General features: G+C 52.9%; 3 protein-coding genes across 3 annotated transcripts; 1 reads left to right on the top strand and 2 right to left on the bottom strand.

Moving 5' to 3' along the window:
• Positions 1-1,940: 1,940 nt before the first annotated feature.
• Positions 1,941-4,047, top strand: LOC34621144. The gene is made up of 6 exons (XM_026337995.1): positions 1,941-1,947; positions 2,107-2,227; positions 2,334-2,505; positions 2,671-2,853; positions 2,997-3,466; positions 3,525-4,047. Exons 1-6 carry the CDS (start codon positions 1,941-1,943, stop codon positions 4,045-4,047), a joined length of 1,476 nt encoding a protein of 491 aa, XP_026193780.1.
• A 663-nt stretch (positions 4,048-4,710) lies between these two features.
• LOC34621145 lies at positions 4,711-14,710 on the bottom strand. Its single transcript, XM_026337994.1, is given in 15 exon segments — positions 4,711-6,027; positions 6,065-6,145; positions 6,247-6,314; positions 6,430-6,762; positions 7,125-7,500; positions 7,618-7,908; positions 7,987-8,530; positions 9,026-9,117; positions 9,912-9,999; positions 10,379-10,476; positions 11,435-11,611; positions 11,956-12,205; positions 12,942-13,129; positions 13,193-13,976; positions 14,037-14,710. Coding segments are annotated over 15 exon segments (5,361 nt in total).
• Positions 14,711-19,222: 4,512 nt separating this feature from the next.
• On the bottom strand, positions 19,223-22,056 carry LOC34621146. The gene is made up of 5 exons (XM_026337993.1): positions 22,020-22,056; positions 20,733-20,836; positions 20,353-20,462; positions 19,973-20,137; positions 19,223-19,529 (listed from the first exon to the last, which is right to left on the bottom strand). The coding sequence occupies exons 1-5, from the start codon at positions 22,054-22,056 to the stop codon at positions 19,223-19,225; spliced, it is 723 nt and encodes a 240-aa protein (XP_026193778.1).
• Between the last annotated feature and the right edge of the window lie 847 nt (positions 22,057-22,903).

The raw sequence follows: 22,903 nt of genomic DNA, 5'->3' as shown, positions 1-22,903 counted from the left end.
CATCTGCCAAGACTGGTTATTGCTAAATTACATGTTGATGGAACCCCATTGCGAGCCACGAGGAAGGGGCGTAAAGTCCTATGGGCACATCTTACAGTGTCTTCGCTCAGGACCGTGATGATTGCTTGTCACGGTTTCGTACATGGAAAACAATTCTGCGGAAGTGGTCGTGCGTTATGTGTAACTATAGACTACTCCCGCTTTTCAGAGGACAGTATCCAATAGGCGTAGGTTGACGCCTGAGCCAACGTACATCCAAAAGTATCTCCTTGCTGGTGCATGCGTTCATCAGCCAACAGCACTGGTGACCACTTTATGAGTAGCATGATGGTGCAGTGGGACCATTCTGCTGCATTCGTCACTTCTGCCTGTGATAGGAATCTGGGATGCTAAGGGATTCCAAGAACGTAAGTATGGAATCTGCGTGGTGCTTAGGTGGAGCCTGCGCCAAATCCGGAAGACATTGCTTGGGAAAATCTTAGCTATTCCAAAGCAAAGCGGATCTTTATGCAAGTATGTTTACGACTAGACGGTTACACGCGCCCCAACCAGCTGAGTTATCATGATGTTAAGTTTGCATGCGACACTCCAAAACAAGTGTGCTAATATTGGCCAATCGTTTGCGTCGCAGGTCACGTTGTGGGCAGTTGCACTGGGCCTGTGCGTGGTGTCCTTTTGTACTGCGGCGATACTAATCATTTTTAATATCAGCCTCAAGAATAAAGCATTCACAGGAGTGAGATACACAGGTCCATCTTGCATCCGCAGGCTATTGCTTTCAAGGCAAGTGTATAATAGGTGCTCTTGTCCTTGCTATTGAGGTAGCAGACGGCAGACGGCGCTTTTTGGCCTATGATCTTTAGACCGGGATCACCATGATAAAACCTGTGGAAGAGTGGATCTTGTCAATACGTATCGATGAGGTACAGGAAACACTAGCCATCCACGTAAAGTCCTGCTGAGGCCACTAAAAGCTTTGACAAACCCTTGAGATACCGTAGCTTTCCTGCTGGACTGCCGTATCAAGCATGATCCGCTATAGAATTCTTCAGGGGAAGGCGTACGCTATGTGCCAACAGCAAAACTCATAACCGGTCTTCAAGGCCCATATAACAATAAGTTTGCCACCTTATATATCCCTACGAATGCCCGCCTGCTTCTTAGTTGCGTGTGGTATCTGAGAACTGCTGGTGCAGCTGAGTGGGAGTTCGTGGGTTTCATTAATTCTCTCCATGCTGCCAGCCATGACAATCAACGTCATCAACACACTCTTAAGGTGTGTATTTTACTTCTTGGTACGTCGGACATGTGGATAGTTTTGGGGTTTCACATCTCTAGGCAACGTTTCGGCTACTACAGCTCGGGAAGTTTCGGGCAGCCAACTACCAATGACTAGTGCGCATGTGGTGTGTGCTAAAGTCGTCAAAGGAGCGACACATTAGTCGAACGGGAGAGCAGGTCAGGCCCGCTTTTGCAAGACCACCAGTTTTTAAGCACAGCTGTTACAACCGCGTAGAATAACAAAGGGCCATCCAAAAAATTCGGCAGCTCTTGTTGCCGCTGGCGAGTCCTAATACCTCCCTGCAAAAAATTATTTGTATGGATGGTGCTCACACAATGAGAATAACATTGTCGCAGACTGCCTTCATGGTCCGTTTGACGATCACATATACCATCAATACCGGCCTGACTTACATCATAGTCCTACAAGATCCGAGATGGTGGTGTGTGGGGCACTCTAGCAAGCAGCTTTTAGAGGTGCTAAAATTTTATCGCAACCGCATAAAATACATGCTTCGTGTTTACCCTTGACACAATGAGAACACTGCAAGAACTTTGAATCGTCGCAGGTATGTTCGAGGGGGCCTCATTGAGTGCATTGCAATGCAGTTCTTTTCATTTCTCTTGAGTGAGATCGGATTGTCGCTCCTGCAAACGCAATGGCTGGTAAATACAGACACTTGGAATCACGCTGCTTTCACCCATCAGCACGCTGCATACGACAATCATTCAAAAAGTGCATCAATAGGGTCAAAATAGACGAGCAGCTGCCCGATCGTCTGATCGCCATACAGAGCCTTGGTAACCTCAAAAAATTCTTGTGAGCTATCTGGGGGCAGGCACGGGTCGTGCAAAGAAATTGTTTGCTACCGCTGACAAGGAAGCCCATTTCCCAGGAAGCATTCAACCGGTTATACGAGGGCCCCGACTTTTGCACGGCGACTAAGTATGTGTGCACGCATAGAGAGCTAGCTATAAGCTCGCAAATCGCCTGTTACGGCTGTCCCTGCCAATAGAAATCGCGGCTCGTTTAGAGTCGGCATTTTCCGCAGGTATGCAGCAATGCTGCAAGGGCTCTGTTCTCTCTCACTCTACGTAAGCATTGCACCATTCCTAAGCCTGCAGGCCATGTCCACCTGGGCCATATTGTATTGGGTGTACAAAGTGGCTCTCTTACGCCTGGCCAAACGCCCGAACCCCGAAATGACGGCAGCTATATACAAAGTAAGGCATTATATTCCTCATCAGGGACAATGATTTGCATGCGCCGAAACGCTGAAAAGCCGTGCACAGCTTTAATCTTTATATTCCAGAGGGCTGCACTGGTTGGCCACTGTATAGCCACCTTGCTTCTACTAGCAGGGGCATATATGAGGCTGCTCTCGATAGGCCGTTTTCGTTCTTCGTGCGTCGGTATTACTGCAAGCTGCGGGGTGCCTTCTATTGAAACCCACAACAAAAGGAAGTGCTCTGGAGCCTCTGAAGATCTACGGAATTTCAGGAGGGGCAATAGCGCTCCTATCGATTCTGTTGCCTCGACGCTTACAGCTAAAGTCCACCTACTTATGCGTTGTGCGTAACAGTTGTCAGCGATTATTTCCAGACTTTCTGGGAATGAGCCTAAAGCGTAGACGCGATAGTTGAAAATTCGCGTAACTCATTTCTCCTCCATAGTTGACCTTCTTCTGTGTTGCTTTTTTCCATGTGCTTCACAGCCGGAAAACAAAGCCAGCACATGGCGTACGATGCATTACTACAAACTTCAACACACCTTCTTTGCAAAATACCACGGCACACACCCTGTGTATGCATCTTGGGGCCAAGAGAAAAATCCGGATATCTTAAGCGAGCCTGGATTTGCCTCTTGCTCCAATGCTACGGCAAAGGAATTTGCAGCTAGAGGAGCAGGTTCGCGGGCGCAACGACGCATGGCCGCGATTGGGGGCGGACTACTTCCTGTGAGTCTGAGGAGGGCACAACATACAGCTTTATTTAAAAAGTTCCTAATAGTCCTAATGCTCATAAGATATCCTAGAGACCTATCAAGTCTTTTAACACGAGAAACGCAAATGGCTCCGGTATCAGCGCCACTCATGCATGCATGCATGAGTGGCAGCTTTGGTGCACGAACAATCTGGAAAAAAGATCATATGATGGCTTCAGGCTCGCCTGCGGAGAATGCTAAGTAAGGCAACGTCGTCGTTGGGCACCTCCACGGAAGAGGGTCGGGCGAGCAGCAAAAGCAACAGCAGCAGTAATGTAGCAGAAGATAACGCAATCTTCGATGTGACAGAAACATGCAAACTCAGAGCCACTCTCGTCGAGGGTCGTGCCGCTCCAGAAATCCAGCGGCTCCTCATGCAGTGTCGAATGCAAAGATGGAGCTGCCCGCCACATGAACGCGCCTCGTTTGCACGCGCATTTGCAGTTCCGGCTAATGCGCCGAAGAATCCTGTCGTGGAATCGTCTTCAAAGCATTCACGCGTTTCCACAGCGAGTTCTGGAGAAAGTGTGGCTAAGAATATGACAGAGAAAGACGCAGAGCCTCCGCAAAGCAGCAACGAGGTTGTTTCAGGACCCCCGATCCCTGGTTCCAGCTTTTCCGCTAGGTGGAATGAAGCAGGCGCGTCCGACGAACAGGATGACTTTTGCGAATGGCTTTGTAGTGTCGTGCTGAGACAGCTTTCTTATGCTGACTGCCTCTTCGGTGCACTATACAACGAATCGCATGCCGCTAGCACATCCCCCAAACAAACAGACACCTAGAAACTCGGCGTTTTTTAATTTAAAAACTCGCACCTGCCCCTGCTTCTGTGAAACACCACACAGCAACCTTACCACGCACCCGCCTTAGCAGCGTCGAAATCGAAAATAGAGTGTAGCAGTCTTTTGAGGTGACGTGTGTGGACGCGAAGAGAATTCATACACCACGTTGCGTCAAAGACGAACCATCATATCCCTTGAAGGCCACCGTCCAGTTAGGAAACCCCCCTTGCGAGTGGCGCTTTACACTCCGACCTTTACAGCCATTTTGCACGACACAGGCAAAAAGAGTAAAAGTTGTCGATCTTTGTATATCATGTCGTGGGACCGTTGCGTTCGACTTGAGGTGACCTGGCTAGCTATAACGCAGAGATGCAAAATTCTGGTTGAGACATAAGGCGAGCTTCTGTGATTTGTGCTCCAGTGTCCAGTGCATGTGAAAGAATGAACTCAGCAGCAGCAGCAGTGATGCGCATCTAGTGCGCCTGAAGAGTGCCCTACACGTCTGTAAGCCATGGAAATGTATTTGAAAGCGTTCGAGAATCCGCCACGGCAGCGGCAAAAAACAAGCACAAACAATGCGGTTCTCGTCAGTTTTCTCAGAGGGGCTACATGTGCCCGATTTTTTAGCATCCAATTCTCTCTCTCTCTCTATGTAAATATGCATTACATGTGCTGAGTACTGCTTGGCGAGTGCTGCAGAAATGCCTCTTCTATTTGGGGTGGCAGAGACCCCCGCGTTCTGAGATGTTGGCTTGCGTGTGAGGGGAGTGCAGTATCTCCCCCGGAGAGGACGTGGGCATGCAGATAATTTTCCCCGTTATCTGTCGTTAGATCGAAGCTTTTGCCCGCGATTGCCGCACCGCCTCGTGGCATGTCGCCTACACAACTTGCCGCATAGCCTGCAGCAGCACTGGTGACGTCCTCTCCTTTGCCCGTCATCTTTCGAGGGCTATGAAAGTTCAGTTTTTGCGCCTTCCGCTGCATGTCAGCGACGGGTGGCTCATACTGTGGATACAGCCGCGTCGGCGTGGCTGTTGCTGCTGCTGCCTCTCCCCCTCCTCCTACTCTGTCTCTCGGCAGGGAAAGTCTGCTGCTGCAGACTTGAACTGGCACTGAACTCCTCTGCGGCACCGTCGCTCCCCACTGCGAAAAGGGGTCCTCACAATCCACAGGCTTCAGGAAATGTGCGCTTTCTTGCCCCCCCACCCCACAGTGGTAGAGCAGGCGCTGGTGACGCTGATCGAGGCTCTGCTGGTGACTGTACGTAGGGGTCTTCCACGCATCCCTGCACTCCGACGGCTTGAGAGACTCCTCAACGTCGCTGCCGCTGCTTGATTTCCCGCTGCGACAACTCGAGTGCCCCCGTCCCTGCCAGGCGCCGCTGCTGCCGCCGCTTTCCCCGCCACTGTAGGGCTGCATGCGCCGCGTGCATGCAGTCATGCCGTCACCGCCAGGACTAGCTGTGCTGCGTAGGCGTCGTGAAGGGATCGGAGCCGTCTGGGGTCGGTCCGCTCGCATGTTGCTGCTGCAAAGGCTGTCGCTATCGCCGTCTTCTGCGCCTACAGTCTGAATCTGGGGAGGCACTGGCCAGCGCGAAGGCCTCTCCGCCTGCGTTTCATCTGCAGCAAGCGGAGCCTCCCGACTGTCTCTTCGCCAATACGCAACTCGATCCCCCCCTGTGGGTGCCCTCGAGGGAGTCCATCCTGCGGGAAGGGTAGAGGAGGCTGCCTCGAAAGCGCATTTGGAGGGGGGATCGGTGGTCTTGCTCGGATGGGGAGGCAGCTCTTCTTCCTCCTCTTCTTCTGGGAAGAGCAGCTGATGATGACTGGAGGCATCCTTTGCTCCCCCCGTCTCTCTGCGCTGCTGCAACACCTGCTGCAAGTGGTGCTGGCGCGCTAGATGGTCGTCTAAGATTCTAGTAGAACCTCCTACGGAATCTCCAAAGGGATTTCGCTTGCCCGTATATGCATCAGTCGGCTGCTGTCTTGGAGCATGCACTGCACTGTCTCCCCCTAACGCGGGAGCGAACAAGGCCTGCTGCTTCTGCTGCTGCTTCTGCTGCTGCTTCTGCTGCTCCTGCTGCTCCTGCTGCTGCTTCTGCTGCTCCTCTTCTTCCTCTTCCTCTTCCGCCTCTTCCTCTTCCTCCTCCTCTTTGCGGGGAATACCGTGTAGAAGGGCACCCTGCTGTGGAGGTCGAACGTCAGGGAAGCGCTCAGGGAAGTCTGGTGGCACTAAGACCTCTGCAGCAAGTTTTGTCGAGGAGGAGTCTTCAACCTCAAAAAGGCTTTCTCCTGATGTCGGAGATGGCTTGCCAGATGCAGGAGCTGCTGCTGCATGTGGCAGACTACTCCAGTGAGGCTTCTCGCCAGCTGCCTCTGCTGCGCCCTGCCAGAGCTGCTGCGGCTGCTGCTGATGATGATTGTATTGCTGCTGCTGCTGATGATGATGATCGTATTGCTGCTGATGCTGATGATGATCGTATTGCTGCTGCTGATGCTGATGATGATGATCGTATTGCTGCTGCGGCTGCTGCTGCTGATGATCGTATTGCTGGTGCTGCTGATGCTGATGATGATCGTATTGCTGCTGCTGCTGCTGATGATGATGATCATGTTGCTGCTGCTGCTGGTATTCCCCTGTGAGCACATATGCCCGGTGATCTTGAGAAAGATCCTTGATCTTGCAGGTTCTGCTGCCACTGCCACCAATACTGCCCTTTGCTGTCACCCCTGGAATTGCTGGAATGCGTCGAGGGGGTGGAGAGGGCAGCTGCTGGTGACAGTGATGCGAACTAGCACTGCTAGGAGGAGCTGTAGCAGCCTCCAGAGTGGCTGCAGCAGCTGCAGCTGCTGCAGCTACTGCCGCTGAGGCGTGCTGCTGGCCTCCTCTTGCATACACTCCACTACCAACTACGCCCCACGGCAGCCTCACTTTACGCGCGTTTGGCGATGTGCTTCTGTTGTGATCATCTTCACTGCTGTTGTGATCATCTTCACTGCTGTTGTGATCATCTTCACTGCTGCTGCGATGATCATCTTCACTGCTGCTGTGATGATCATCTCTGCTGCTGCTTCTGCTGCTGTCGGTGCCTTCCCAGTAAGAAGCTGCTGCCTTTAGTTGCCTGCCGTCATTTCCAGGCTTATCCGCAGCGGCTGCTTCTCCTGCTACTGCTTCTCCCGCTACTGTTTCTCCTGCCACTGCGCCTTCTGTAGGTCTTGGAGTTTCACACCACACACACGTAGTGAGGCAGCGGCGAGCAGTGGCAGTGAAGGGTGCTGTGGGGTGCACTGCTGAAGATCCAGCCTTCCGTATTTGGGGCCCTGCTGAGGAAGCGCGAGAGTTTGAACGCCTCGTGAAGCTGCACACTCGAGAATTGCGGCACCTATTGGATGTCGTAGTGTCTCTGCTGTCAACAGCCGGAGGCGGAGCGGAAGGCTGCTGCGCTGTCTCAGCCTCAAACGCTTCACGCTCAGGCTGCTCACACACACGCGGCTCTAGGCCTTGTTGACGAGGCATGGAAACAGTGCTTGCCGCTGTTGAGCACGCCGCACTGCTGCTGCTGCTGCTGCTGCTGCTGCTCTTGGTGTTGTTGCTGCTGCTAGACGTGGATTTTGGACAGACACTTCCGCATGTTGAAGGGATCTCATTCTCGCTGTCACTAGATGCCACCGACTCCCACGCAGCTGCCACTTCAGCAGCATCCGTTTTCACAGATTTCAAAAACGCTGCTGCTACAGCCTCATTGAGTACATCTGCTGCTGTTAAAGACGGAGCACTTGCAGAAGCCAGAGGTGTCTGACCACTCCAGGCAGCTGCCCCCTCAGGCCCCTTGCCACAGGCTTTACAAGAAGCCTCCTCCTGCTTCTGCTCCTCTTTCTGCTCCTCTTTTTCTTCCCCTTGCTCCTCTTCTTCCTCCTGCTCCTGCTCCTGCTCTTGCTCCTCTTCTTCTTCCTCCTGCTCCTGCTCTTGCTCCTCCTCTTCTTCCTCCTGCTCCTGCTGCCGGTGCAGCCACTGCGTGATTTCTGCTTCGCACTCTTGCAGTATCTTTTCTTTGTTTTGCTGCTGCTTCTGGAGCTTCTGAAGCTCTCTCCAGCGCAAAGAGATGCTGCAGCAGCTGCTGCTGGTGCTGCGATTTGGCGCTGGTGTTGCGGCCTGATGCTCAACGAGTTCTCGCTCCAATTCTTGCTGCTGCCTCTGCAGGCTGCCGATGGATCGAAGAAGCTGCTGCCGCTGCGTCTGCAGTCTTGCAAGTCTAGGTATGGCCTCCTCTGGCTCCTGCTGCTGCGGCTGCTGCTGCTCCTGTTGCTGCGGCTGGTCAAAAGTGAGTTGCGCAGGCTGCACAAGTGTAGGCGAGGGGGCAGACGGCTGCGCAGGTTTGGAGGCAACAAGCAACTCAGGATGCCTATACAGCGGCTGATTTGGAAGCAGCAGCTGTCTTGCGTAGGATTCAGGATCGAGAAGCGCTATGCGTGCTTCATTGAGCCTGGAACAAACACGACAGAGCCAAATGAGAAGCCAGCCCAAGATGCATTTGATGTGCAAGCATGCATACATGAATGCATGTATGCACGTAAGTATACAAAAGGGGAACAAGCACGAGATCACATGCGATCGCCTTTCAGGCTGCAGGAGCAGTGTTGCCTCTGTGCATGCATGCATGCATAGAGGCCATGCATTTCCCCCTCCTCTTTCTCTTTCTCTTTCTCTTTCTCTTCTTCCTCTATCCCTCGTGTGGGCATGACGTGATAGAATGCCTTGAGCGTCTTTCTAGCTGTATCTCCTAGAGTGCCCAACTAGCAGCGTGACTGTCTGTGTGTTGATGGTCGCCACATGCAATCACCCTGCTGATAGCATCTCAAGCTCAACCAACTTAGCGGCATCGTTCGCCAGCCACGTCTCGCGCGCCTGCGTAGCCGTGGACAGACGTTTTGAGCCACGTTGTAGCTTCGAAGCAGTATGCTGATATCTCAAAAATTACCTCTTAAAGTGATTTTCATGCCGTAAGCGAAGGTCCTCACACAGCGCAGACGCCTTATCAGGATGCCACAAGATGCTCATCCTGCGAAATGCCTGCAGGGGGAGAAGCACGACAACACAAGCCTTAAGGGAAGTGTGCGCGTGTTCTATCGGGCAGCTCGTGCAGACAAAACACATAATTACCCTTGTGCCAGACAGACAGCATGCAGAGACGGAGAGGAAGTGAGAGCGAGAGAGAGAGAGGAAGACAGAGAGGAAGACAGAGAGAGAGGAAGACAGAGAGAGAGAGGAAGACAGAGAGAGAGGAAGACAGAGAGAGAGAGGAAGACAGAGAGAGAGAGGAAGACAGAGAGAGAGGAAGAGAGAGAGAGGAAGAGAGAAAGAGAGTGAGAGAGACAGAAAGAAACAAGGACAGAAAGAGAAAGAGGTAGAGAGAAAGCCAAAGGGAGAGACCTAAAGAGAGAGATGCAGAAGTAAAGACATAAAGAGACAGAGACAGACACTGGAGAGGGAGACGGGGGAAGAAAAGCCGCGTATTCGGAGAAAGCGCGCCTAAGAGGAACGCCGCTGCATTCGCGAGCCTTTGTGTGACTGCGGTAGCAGAAGAAGGCAGATAATTTTAGATAAAGTGCAGAAGACTGCCTTCGAGCAGCAGCAGAAGTAGGCAGATATTTTAGATAAGTGCAGAAGACTGCCTTCGAGCAGCAGCAGAAGTAGGCAGACATTTTTAGATAAAGTGCAGAAGACTACCTTCGAGCAGCAGCAGAAAAGGGCAGATATTTTCTGACAAAGTGCAGAAGACTGCCTTCGAGCAGCAGCAGAGGTAGGCAGATATTTTAAGATAAAGTGCAGAAGACTGCCTTCTAGCAGCAGCCTGTGCAGCGCACCCGATTGACAGCTGCCTTGGGAGCTCCCTTCTCAATGCTCAAAACTTGGAAGCTTGACGCTTGAATTTGCGCTTCGTAGAGTCTCCGTCTGCGTGGACATGCGCATGTATGCGTATAAGCCTCTGACGTGTGTATAGTTCTGCCTATGGGTGTGACTGTGTAGATACAGCGGGCGGCTTCTGGAAAAAATACTTCTTGGGGGGGAAGGGGTACGAGCTTCTGACACCCCTAGAGAGGTTCATTGTTGCAGACCACACGCATGCTGCGCATGCAGCTTCTAACCCCTGCAGTCAGTCAGCGTCTCTTGGAAGACGGCCAGAACTGAGCCGCTTCTCTTCTTCACAGCGAAGGCAGAGTTGCGGTGCAGGGAGAAGCTTCTCTACACTGCTGCCACGGAGGAAAAACCCTTTTGAAGCGCAAGAACGAAGCCTTGAGCCGAGAAGGAAGCGCAAGTAACTCGCACGCACTTCTTATAGTGATCCACAGAAAACGCTTCTGGGCAGTTTTGACGCATCAGCTGAAGATAATTCAAGGCTCCTTCAAAGTCCAGTAGCCACTCGCACGCCTGCGCACACAAGGAGATTCAAAGCCGCTTCTACCGACTGCAGTAGAAGAGAGTGTCTTACACATTCTTAAAAGCGGCCATGAGGAGGTATTCGTTGTCTATGTATGTATGTATGTGTGTATGTATGTATATATGTGTGTATCTAAGTATGTATATATGTGTGTATCTATGTATGTACGTATGTGTGTATCTATGTATGTATGTATGTATGCATGTGCAAAATGTACGTACACCTCAATACTGGCAATTTTCCCCCCCGGTAAAAGGAGCCTCACTTGAACCCCTCCACACAAACTTTCGCCAGTGCCCCCTAAAAATACGTCTCAAGCGTCCTACTAGCGATACTTCCTAAGAGCCCCTCTTAATGGAGCACTGCTGCTCATTTTATGCAGTCTTTTTCGGCTGTACGTGCCCCCATGTGTGGCATTCGAGCAGCTAGCTCGTTTGGATGCTCTTCTCACCTCCGCAGCAGTTTCATAGGCTGCCTTGTAGTTGGGAGTCATGCTGAGACAGAGCACGCAGCTTTCCAGGCTGCAAATCCAGCGTCCTAGTCGCAAGGCACTTCGCCCCTGAGCAGGCAGACACGCGCAGTAACACCTGCAGCTGCAGCGACAGAGACGCTACAGCGTTGAATCTCTTCCCAAGGGCCCCACCCAGCAGCACTCCAGGCAGATCCACACACCAAGCTAGACTGGGCTGAACCTGGCCACTCTGTGCGCATCACGACGGCGCATGCCAGCTAGCCAGTTCCAGAAAGCCGCGCTCGAGACACCCCTTCCCCCTACACCCACATAGATCTATTGCAGCAGCAGCTATGCATACACAGGCCTTGTGCCTTGTTTCTGTTTGCGACTAGGGCAGCCTGCCTGTCTGCCTGCGCGGTTGCAAGGCTTGCACTTCGCTCTGGCCTCTGTTTTACGCCCTCTCAGCGGAGCAGATTCAGGCAGTGCTGGCTTGCCTTGTTGAATGCGAGCTTGGCTGTATTTTCCACGAGGGACAAGTTCGAAGAAAGAACGCCCCCCGTAGCTTCATCCAGTTGCTGCTGCTTCTTGAGCAGCTGCTGCTGCAATTTAAGAGCCTCCGAATACAGCGACAAGGCCGCTTCATTGCTGTGCTGTCTGTACAGCGTACTGGCCTGCACAAGTAAGCATAGAGCACTCACACACTCTAGTGGCACGCGTGCAAACCCTAGACAGCAAGCTCTTTTGCCCTCTTGCTAAGGCTTTTTGTGCATTCGTGAAGAGGAATATATTTATTTGTCATGGCCTTTAAAGCGTAACAGAGAAACACTGTCTGAACCCTCACTACGAGCAGAGCCAAGGAAGCGCTCTCGAGACGACCTCCCCGCTGTACCGCTACACCCCACCCTCTCCCTTCCGCCGCATATAGTGTCTGTTTCTTCACGTCTACGTAAGCGCAAAGCAATGAGGCAGGGTGCCAAAGAAGCAACCTCTACGGGGAAAAAAGGGGGATACTTGCTTTTGCAGCGTATTCAAAGACGACACTCCTCCACGTCCTCAGATTCGCAGAGACGGCAGCGAGCTGCTGCTGCAGCTCGCCATGCAGCTGCAATTCTCCCGTGGAGGCTGCCTTCTGCAACTCCTGGAGCTGAGCTGCCGAGAAAAGAGGCAGCAAATCGGCAGGAGTCTTGCCTTGCCGATTGTGCGCATAGAGAAATTCATGGGGCAGCGCCGACAAGCCAAGCAGCCCAAAGAGCTGTGGCATATTCCTGAACGCCACAAACACACGCCAACGAACTCACTATACACTTACGCATGTGCTAACACATTCATTATATACTTGCGCATGCGCCAACACACTCACTACACTATACACATGCGCATGTGCTAACACACTCAATATACAATAGACTTGCGCATGCGCCAACACACTCACTACACTATACACATGCGCATGTGCTATACACACTCAATATACACTTGCGCATGTGCCAATACACGCATTATGCTATACACTTGCGCATGCGCTAACGCATGCACCATACTATACACTTGCGCATGTGCCAACACAAGCATTATGCTATACCTTTGCCCATGCGCTAACGCATGCACCATACTATACACTTGCGCATGTGCCAACACACGCATTATGCTATACCTTTGCCCATGCGCTAACGCATGCACCATACTATACACTTGCGCATGCGCCAACACACACTCATTGAGGCAGATCTAGGAAGGAAGGCGCTATGCAGCCCAAGCCAGAGCAACTGGGAAGCCTCATGGATGGCCATTGCGAGGTGTTTCGCTAGTGGGGTTGCTTCGCGGAATGCGACAGAAGCGCAATGGTTTAGGGGGAGAGAAGGCGGAGAGAGGTGCGGCTTGTGGGCAGTGCAGTCGCGCGCAGCTGCAGCTGCAGGCTGGGGTGTCTGTACAGGGAGTCCGCCTTCCTGCCAGCGAAAGATGCTGCGTGACGGCTCGCTTGGTGATCGCTTAATGACTTGCCTGTGACACAAGAGGTGGAAGATGTTGTTTCCACTTTCAGCGTCTGTAAGCCTTGCAGCATGCAGCGTTATGGGGGCAGACGAATGACGCAGCATGCCTGCGGCAGCAGCGACTCCCCCCGAGCCTTTCAGGAGGAGCTGCAAGAGGACGTGCTGCTGCTGCTGAAGGTGGTGCTGGTGGCTCCCCCTCTTCCCATTGTTGTTGTTATTGGCAGTTTTTTCCGAGCCTCCAGGAGCTCTCAGAGTTTCCACTTGAAGAAGCTCATGCGAGGCAGCGCTGGTATCCGCGTGGGCAGGGGGAACGTTGCTGGGAGTTTCCGACGAGCAGCAGCGGCTGAGGCGTGAGCTGCTGCTGTCGGCACAGCTGCAGCCCTCGATAAACTTGCTAGCCACGGTGTCTTTGAGGAGCTGCAGCCATCGTGCATTCGCGAGCAGCACGCTCTGCTGTCTTAGCCGCAGAAGTGCTGCAAGGCTTTGCACAGCGAGCAGGGGAAGTAACACCTCCTCGGGGAGCGCAGGCTTTAGCACGTCATACGCCTCGCGTTCGATCGTCTCGTCTATTGCCGTCAGACCTCCCTGGTGAGAAAGCAGCTGCCTCTCGCTGGAGCTGCTGCCCGCTGCTGCCTGCTTCGAAGAAGCGGCTACGACGTGCCGCTGCTGCGCGTAGACGCGTATTTGCATGCTTTCTGCTCGCAGACGCTCCAAAAGCATGCCCTCGATCTCAGGATCAGCCCCTGCAGCTGGGCACTGGTGAAGAGCCTCTCTTACAGCCACACTTCCTGCCGCTGCAGCGGCTGCAGCATCAGCTCCTAGGAAATCCCCATGCTCCTTGCGACTCTCTGCGGCGTAGCGACACTTGTGCAAAGCCGCTTGCAACGATCCCACCGCCGCTTGATGCGCCTCCTCAGTGCTGCAGCAACAACTCGCGCTGCAACCCCACGCCGTGCAGGCTCCCACCTCAGCGGATATCAGACAGCACGAGCCTCCGTAAACCTCCCCCAGGAGCGGCGTGGCTGTGGGGGTGACATCGCGCTGTCTGTGCGAGTCTGCCGCGCAAGTCTCCCGCTGTCTGTGCTGCTGCAACGGCTTCTTCCGCGGCTCTCCACTCGCGCCTACGCCCCCAGAAGGAGCTTCCGTGGAGGCGTTGGCTTTTTGCACTTCTTCTTTCTCAGCAGTTTCTTCTTTGAGCTGCTCAGTCGAACCGCCTCCACCATGCCGCCCCTCGGGAGAAACAGACGTGGACTGGACTAGCCGCTCAGAGAGCTGCCGTCTCAAGCGGCGAACCTCCGCATACAGATGATGCGCATCCTGCTGTTGCTGCTGTCGAACCTCTTCGACTAAGAGTCGCGCCTCATCGCCAAGGGCCACACGCTGCTGCAGCTGCTGCAGCGATGCCGTGGCGTCTAAATAGTTGCCTTCTGCTGCTGCCAGCCTGTCTGCCCGTTCTTCTAATTGCTGCTGCAGCGAATTGACTTGTCGCAGCAGCAGATTCGCTTCCGCCTCTCTGCCGGCGAGCTGCTGCTCCTGCTCCCGCAGCAGCTGCTCCTGGTGGCGCAACAGGGCGTCTTGCTGGTGCAGCTGCTGCTGCTGCTGCTGCAGCAGCTGCTGCTGCTGCTGCAGCTGCTTGTGCAGCTGCAACTGCTGCTGCCTCCCCGCGTGCTCCCGCAGCTGCATGCGCCGCGCCACTGCGTGCAGCGTGGCAGCGTCAGCAGAGGCATGGGAGGTGTCAGAGTCTTCGTCACTTGCCCTGTGGCGTTCATCCTCCCGCATTGTCGGCTACGATGTCTGTAGGAACACCCAGGAGCTGATGCAACAGCTGTAGAGCTTCAAATGCATGCGGAAGCCCTCAAAGATAGAAGCCGGGTGCGCCTAATCGACGGCTTCCCGCATGCTCCTTCATAACACAGCAGCACTTGCTGGCTGGTGTGGCGGCCCTTAGGCGTAGCAATACTCTTAGGTGTGCGTGGGGCGAAGCGCAGAATGTGGCTTTCCCTGTTGTCAGAGTGCAGATTCAGTCGTGCGCGTTGCTAAGTGCTGAAGCGCAGGCAGGCAGGCTGACAGGAAGACAGACAGACAGACAGGATCCGTGTCTTGCAGCTGCGAAGACAGGCAGAGAGTGCCCATGTAATTAACAGCCGATGGCAAAGAGAGAAGGCGCGGCAGTCTGATAATGGACTGCGCAGGAGAAAAGCAGAGGTACCTGCGACTTCGGCCGGCAGAGCGCGCAGCCGTTTCCGATCAGCTAACACAACGCCCTAGCAGGCGATCCACCCCAAGGGCAGTGACCAGCAAAAAACCGTCAAATGGGATGAAGAAATCAATAGAAAAGAAAGGACGCAGCCATGGTTTCAAGAGAAGAGCACTGAATATTCAGTTTCGTATGGCTACGAGGAATTCAACGAAACCACCCGAGATGGGGATGGCGGGAGAGGGGCCCTAGCGGGGGGCCCCTGCTTTGTATTCCTGGTGGCACTGCAAAGAGGTGGGCTGCGAGAAGAAATAGCCAGAAATATTTCTGCAAAGGGATTGCTTTAAAACAGATATCCGACGGATCACATGTGGTTGTTACCACGGTTTACTCACCACACGCGCACCGGACTAGCAACTTTATGGGCTCCCTACCCTCCACGCAAGGTGCATCCCAAACACGTGGATTTTGAACACAGCTGCTGCGCAATGCAAAATGCATGCAGCCACATGCAAATAGCGCTTTAGAATAACTACGAGCTGTGCATGCAGAGATTTGTTATCAAGCCTAATCCAGCTAATGTCTGCGCCGTTCGTGTGAATTCTGGATGCATTCGGTGCAATGTCCTCCATCTCGCCCATTTTAGAGGTGTGGTGTCTAGACACTACCGATGACCGCGAATCCGTAATGAACTTCTCTGCACCACGGAGCTAAACGCAAAGCATAGACCAAAAAGAGGAATTCCATGTGTATGCGCTATGCCTCCTCCGTACGGTACTAGCACTTCAACCTTCGTGATCAAAGAGGGAGACTTCTTTATACCTCATTTCCATGGCCTTAAAAAAGCGGATTTGTTCATAGCAAGCCTCTCTCACCTCTCATGCACGCAGTGTCCAGCTGCCCAAGTGGCCGCCAGTCTCTAGAAACGAACCTCTGCGTCAAAATTGAGACTCCGGATCCTTTCTCTCTGTGTGGTGGGCCAAAGTCTACTTGGACGCTTTCTACCACACTAAATATTATTAGCATAGCACTACCAAAAGACTGACACACTGGATTGGCTGTATAGGTATACTATTAGTTGCAGATTAGGGCTATGGCATCACAAAAAGTAACAAAACTTTGTGCCTATGTGGAAAGCTGCAGTGTGCAGCCGCTAGGGATCACTGAAAGCTTTTCTCTTTGCAGCAACCACGAAGGCGTGCAAATGTCACTCTCTTCCAAATGGCTGGGATGCATATATCCAGCTTCAAGATGCCTCTAAGCATGCCAGAAATCAAAATTTTCAGCGACAGGCTGATTTCCAAGCGTACTTGTCCCTGCACCATGGACGCAACTCACCACAGAGTAGAGCCATTAATAGCTACTCTGCAGGGGACGAAGAGATCTAATAAACCAGTACGTTTCAGCCCAGCGCGTTTAGACGCACTTAGTCGAAACATCTTTCCCGTCTCATTTCCCTGGCGTAAGAAAAAAGAAGACAAATGCGTGCCGGCCCAGCCAAAGAGCTTTATGCGCTTGCAAGGCTGTCTCGCCACCCTGCCGGAGATCCTCTATGGTAATGTGCTACTTCAATACAAAGAAAGATGCAACTATACTCTTGGTCTTTTGATGTGCCTAACTAGGCACATACACCCACCCACGAGCGCGCCTCGGACATTTTCACAAATAGTTGAATCGTCGTTTCCTCTCCCCACAATCTATCAGCCACAGCCTTGCTTCGCTGAGTTCTTTCTTGATCTCAATGGGAAAACCCTTTTAGCGGCAAACTCATAGCAAAAGCTTTGTTGAATTTAGTATTGGCCTCCTCGTAAGCGCTCCCTCTCCCTACCCATGCTCTGTATTAACATCACGGAGGTCCAAAATGGAGGAAGCGTGGCAGCATCCACAAAAATTGCTGCTCGCTGTGAGTTTCTGAGCTTTTGCACCCGGTGGTTATCCTTATCAACTCGGTACAGGGGCACGCAATGTTCATTCTCATCGTATCAGGCCAGCCGTGCTATGAGAGGCAAAATCAAGAAACGACATTTTAGTTTGGGGGCTTGCAAATATGATCCGCTGACAACTAGCGTTAGTATACTGTAATAAGAGTCAATATCGTGTGCCTGTGCGGCCTAGCTACCAGGTGGCACTAGCTTTTAATGCTCGGTGTGTCGTTCCATCACAGGTCTACATCAAGAGACATTTGACGTCAAACTCAATACCCACTTCTTGAAAAGTAACTTAATACTTCTTGGATTAGCTTCCTTCTTTCCCTATCAACGCCCCTCAGAGTTGGGACATGCTAGAAGGAGACAACTAGAGTGAGGGAGCGTAGCTGCGCCCTCAAAGCACTCCGAGCATGCACACCAAGTTCGCATGGGATGTAGCGCACATTCACACAGCATTGCCTCTTCTCGTATTGTGCGAACAGTGTGGATAGGCGTTTGCGACAGCCCCAATCGACAGTAAGGAGGCCCCAGCGTGCCAGGTGGCTGACGATCTCCTGAAACAGACTAGAGTGGACGAAGTAACCACCAATATTTCGGCAGTGTGGTAACTTCCCATTACTGGCTGCACTCATATCGGTATTCCCCCATACCTGCCCGAGAAGACGGACATCGGAGATATTGCGCTGAGCACATCTACCGCTTGCACGCCAAGCACGACATTGCGTATGCAAGAAACTGTGCGCTTGGTGTGCCGAGCTCACTTTGGTTTTGCCAAAGATTAGCAACAGATGCGGAAGGGTGACGAAGTAAGATGCAGAACCTAAAAGTGTGGTTTCCACCGCAAATACGTGAGGGCGGAGAACACAGAGGGCTTCTATGCCGTGCTGCACTAATGCAGCAAGAAACGCGATCTCGCGCGCCGAGAAAACTAGAGCCGTCATTCTTTCTCGCCTATACCCAGCCACACTAAGGCGTGAAGACAGCATGACTGAAAAGTCGAAAACAAAGCTGCAGTAGGTGCAGAAGATGCGCGCCAGCAGAGAACTCGAACCTGCACCGCCCTTGCGGCGTCGCACATCGAGGCCTGCACTTCCTGCAGGCTGCCGCCTGGCTGTTTCGCGGTAGTGTGAGAGCACTGCTATTCTGCTCAGTTCAGAACCCTAATCTGGATTCCACCCTCGTGGAGTAGCTACCCGCAATCCCAAGCGCAAGGCCAGAGCGAGCAGGATGCGGGTTGCCAAAGGGTAAGCAACTGGAAGGGCCGACACCGCATACCTAGAAAGGAATCAAGCAGTGCAAAAAGCAGCAAAACCGATTCAGTGGCGTGAATGCGAAGAGTGCGCATTGGCAGGAGCACGCAACACCACGCGACTGTCAACCGTTCGCAAACAGACCCAACTCCTGGCCCGCTTCGAAGAGTTTGCAACAATCAGTACAACACAGAGCTTAACTGGCGGGTGCTGCTCTGTGGCGGCCTACACCCGCGACAGCAAGATGCACGATGCAGAAGGAGCAGCGCCACTGCGGCAAGTCACCAGCTGGTGGCGTTTAAGGCTGCCCCTTGCTACCGTTGCTGCTGCGGTATATCGGGATAATGCGGGATAACATCCTCGGGTATTTTTCCGCCCTCTCGAGCCCTAAACGCCTGCCAAGGGGAGCTGCTCTCCTGGCTGGCTTCACCTAAAGTGCCGCGAACGTGTTTCGCAACAAACGGCTACACACTGCTTGTCATTTTGCGCTCTCGATCACGCGAACGCGGGGATACAGTTAATCTGTATGAATTACTGCCCAATGCAGCACGCCTAAACCACCATGCCAGCCTTCACAGGACCCTATAGCCCCCAGCCCACCTTCTCATCCCCAGGCAGGCCCATACTGCACATACACACTTCGTCTGCATGCATGCATGCATCCCATGCCATGCCATTAGCCGCGCCGTGCCCCAGAGTCTCTCTCTAGAGTGCCGAGGCAAGGGGGAACGGGGGCCTGGACTTGCGTCAGCAGTTGTCGGATCGCGAGTATTCTGCCGCAAATCCGACGCTGTATTGACATGCGCACCTGGCGCGTCGTGTGTGATATATTTATATACCGGGAAGTGGCATAAATACACCCTGCTTCCAGCTCTGTGGAGCCCCCATCGGGCGTCGATGTGTATACGCAGGCCCGTCACGACTCAGGGTCTACGAGATCGTTCATGGTTTTTTGAATTGCACAGTTCACCAATGTGAATTTCGCATCCGCCGCGAGTGCTTTGTGATTCAGCATGACCGCCCCCTCAATGTCCTCTCCTCGCAGTCCAAACTGCTTTTGCACCAACGCCCCAACGTATGCTTGCGCAGCCAAAGCAATGACTTTCGTGTCTTCCTTAGGCAAGCACCCCGCCTCCGCTGCCAAGGCTTGCAGCTCGTCCCGCATGAACTCGTGCACCTTGATTAGGCGTTCTGTAGTAATCTGATACGCTGCCGCGCTGGGGCTGCACAAGCAGAGCATTACACAAACAGCATGCGCAGCGCAGAGGCCCGAATGATGTGCTCAGACATACAACCACATACATGCACAGACACATGCTTCCCTTGAACTAGAAAAGCGCAGCCAGCCCATTCAGACGCAGTGAAGCAGAGCATGTTCACGCTGTGCAAAGCCCAAAAAATGACGCGCCTCTTTTTTAAAAAATAAACGCAGGCATGCAGGAGGCAAGGCGTGCAGCCTCATGAGTGCAACCCTCCCTACCCCGCAACCCACAGTGACATGACAACTGCCGTTGAACGCCAAACAAGAAAGAAACGTCGATACGATGGGGCGTGCAATCCACTTAAGCGTGCACAGCCTATCGGCAACAAACTGAGCGCCAAGACGCGTAAATGAAAGTCAGCACACGACGGGGGACGGCACGAAGCTGCCAAGTCACTGTCATACTTAGGGGCTGAGGCGCATCCCATGATGCTAAGCACGAAATCTTTGACTTCAGGGTCTTCTCCGAACTTGTCCAGCAAGCTGTCGAACGTAGCGACGGTCAACCCGTACCGCGCCAAGGGATCCTCGGGGTTCTGTTTTGCCACCAAAGAGCATGCTTCTTGAAATCTGAAGCGGCATCCAGCACAGAAAATGGAGTAAAACAAAGCTGCCCTCAAGACTAGAGCCACAAACTACAAGATCCTCCATCACAAGCGACACTTTCCAGTTCAAAACACCTCGATACCGCCAGGGAAAGCGAAAAGACATCCAAAGCCCGCCCACGCATGCAACATCGACATCCATGATCGCGGCGAGTTGTACTGAAGGGGTCTAACACGTACGTGCACTCCTCATCCACGAATTTCTGAGTAAACTTCTTCAAAAGGCACTTCATTTTCTCTTGCGTGGCCATGATGTCTTGGAGGACCATCAACACCTGCTCCTTTGTGGCCTGCGATTTGCAATACATGCATGCACAATTTTCTTTCTGAACGTTCGGCGCTGCGCGTACACTATCCACAGTAATCGAAATTTCTGCTGCCGCCAGGGAGCACAGAAGAGGACAGCCCGCAACACCCATGCATCTTTCCCATTCTCCCCCTCCTAGCCCCCTTTCCCCAGGACGAAGAGGCAGCTACGGCTCCAGCATCGGGAGAAGGAGAGGTGCCCTCAGAACTGAAGACACAGCATGGGAAGACAAAGAGCACGTAAAATGGCTCACGTCATTTTGATTAAGCTTCGTGTTATCCGAGTCTCTCTCCTTGGATGCCGCCCCATCATCCCTAAGGAGATAATACGCAGCCACCCCCGTGACCGCTACTCCCCCTGCATCACGCGCAGACACATAGATGATACACCCGGCTTCAGTCAAACAGCTCAAACCACAGACCACCAGCCCCCACTGACGTGCTGCTGCTCCGCACATATCGCGCTCAAGAGGGAAAATCCCCAAGGGCTTAGCCCGCAATGCGTTGAACACGCGGTGTCAGCACCCGAAAACAACGTCACATGGGGAGAGGGGGGCATATACACACACACATACATACACATACATGCATGAACGTAGAGACACACCAACAGCAACACTCAGAGTTCATAGAAAAACGAGACGGGCGAAAACAACGCAGCGCCCGTGCTCAAAGCGCAGACACAAACATTCTGCATGAGCAAACCAACAGAACGAAAACGCGTCACCAAAAATGGAAGAATATTCAAATGCAATTCCCGGTGCATTTGTTGATAAACATGCAAGGCCCCTGCATACGCGTTGTTTTGGGAAATTTCTGCCTTTGGTCAGTAGCTGCATCGTGCAGCCGTAAAGTGTATCATTCAGATATTCAGGGCCCAATGCTATCATCAGAATGGCAGGAAACACTAGGGGCGGAAAAGAGAAGGGCGTTTCTGGATATAATAGATCTCAACAAAATGCTGCCACTGTCAGTTTCTCGCTTTCTAGGCGAAGAAATATTCCTCATGGAGCTCGGCGCCCAATGCTATCATCACGGCAGCTGCATTCGCTTACACCCTCAAGGCTACCACTTTGAAAGCTACAGCCTAACGCCCATCGGCCACAGGACAGCAATGATATTGAACGCGTATCATTGCATCCATACAGACGCGCTGTATTGCAATCAAAAGCAGGTCGCCTGTACGGAAAGCAGGGGGTCAGGAACCCTACAAGCATAGAAACCATGCAGCAACGGTCCTGCAGCATGGTTGGCCCCCGCTTGGCGAGGTCTCTAAGGGGGTAACGCGCCAGAAGACAACAAACTCGCACGAGAGGCGAGCCACCTGTGGAACGGCCGGCAGGCGAACATGTCCACACAGGGCTGTAGCTCGTCAGAGGGAGCCTTCCCACCTATCTGAAGCCACCGTGAGGCCAAAGAGGCTCACGGGTCAGTGAATTCCACGCAGATGCACCGGGATATGCGAAGAAACAGCTAGAGGCACGCAGCAATTCAGATGTACCGGCCATTGCCCATCTGCGGATTCGAAGGCGAGAACGCACCTGCAATCAGTAGAAGCTGCTTCCAGTCGGTATTCATTTCCAGAATCCGAGCTAAGACTTGAGAAGAGGGAGATTGGACCTGGTTCTATGGCGCCTGGCGCGCAGCGCAGCCCGCGGGGAGCATACACAGAAATGACGCCGGCAACTGCTGAGCTACAGCCTAAGCATAAGAAGAAAATTAGAGCTCACATATAGAACAACAAAATGGACTCTTACCCAATCGCAAAAGTATTCTCTTTGCCGTTAATTCCCCCTCTGCCGCTGCTGCGCGGCTTGCCCCCCAGGAAGCCCCATTCTTCGTTCCCCGCAGCACCACATGCCGCTACTCCCTGAGACTTCGAGACCCCAGGTAGACCCTCTGCTGCATCATGACACCTATTTATGAAGTTTTGGGTGAGACACTCTACCCTGTTGACATAAGCGAGCCAATTTAAGCTAGTTTTCCACTTTGGGTGCTGCACAGACGACGACCTGTTACAGAACCCGAGGCGGCCTCAAACAGTACGGAGAAACTGACACTCGCTGGAAATTGTGCTGTATAAGGCTGTGTCAAGCGAATCAAGCCAGGCGCAGTACCGCTGGCCACGAGCAGCATCTTTGTGGGCCTCGCGATGCACTCTGGCAAGGCTTGAAAAAGCGTCATAGATTCCACACTGAAATCATGCTTCAGTGATCAAATAAATGCCACGAAACGAGGCCAGCGTGTGACAGCCGTGCTGGACCAGCGCGCGATGTCGCATGCTGTTTATACAGACTCTTTGTGTGGGCTTCTATGTCACAAGCACCAGCGTAACAGTAACGATCCTCTTAGGTTATCCATGGGTAAGATACTGCATTCAAGAATCTGCACAAACCTAATAGAAAGTTTTTGAATATTCAAGACC

Source organism: Cyclospora cayetanensis, unplaced genomic scaffold, assembly GCF_002999335.1.
Source record: "Cyclospora cayetanensis isolate NF1_C8 unplaced genomic scaffold, CcayRef3 CcayRef3_contig_22, whole genome shotgun sequence".
Lineage (NCBI taxonomy): Eukaryota > Apicomplexa > Conoidasida > Eucoccidiorida > Eimeriidae > Cyclospora > Cyclospora cayetanensis.
Note: the sequence above shows the minus strand (reverse complement) of the source record. Positions and strands in the feature narration are given on the sequence as shown.

What these genes read in the sequence shown, in the direction of transcription:
- LOC34621144 (XM_026337995.1), top strand. An exon ending in TGACGGCAGCTATATACAAA is followed by an intron (nt 2,506 to 2,670) that starts GTAAGGCATTAT and finishes TGCTCTCGATAG; the next exon opens with GCCGTTTTCGTTCTTCGTGC. An exon ending in AGTCCACCTACTTATGCGTT is followed by an intron (nt 2,854 to 2,996) that starts GTGCGTAACAGT and finishes TGTGCTTCACAG; the next exon opens with CCGGAAAACAAAGCCAGCAC.
- LOC34621146 (XM_026337993.1), bottom strand. Translation starts at nt 22,056, where the DNA reads ATGAATACCGACTGGAAGCAGCTTCTACTGATTGCAG. An exon ending in CGAAGCTTAATCAAAATGAC is followed by an intron (nt 20,463 to 20,732) that starts GTGAGCCATTTT and finishes TGCAAATCGCAG; the next exon opens with GCCACAAAGGAGCAGGTGTT. An exon ending in GGATGCGCCTCAGCCCCTAA is followed by an intron (nt 19,530 to 19,972) that starts GTATGACAGTGA and finishes CTGCTTGTGCAG; the next exon opens with CCCCAGCGCGGCAGCGTATC.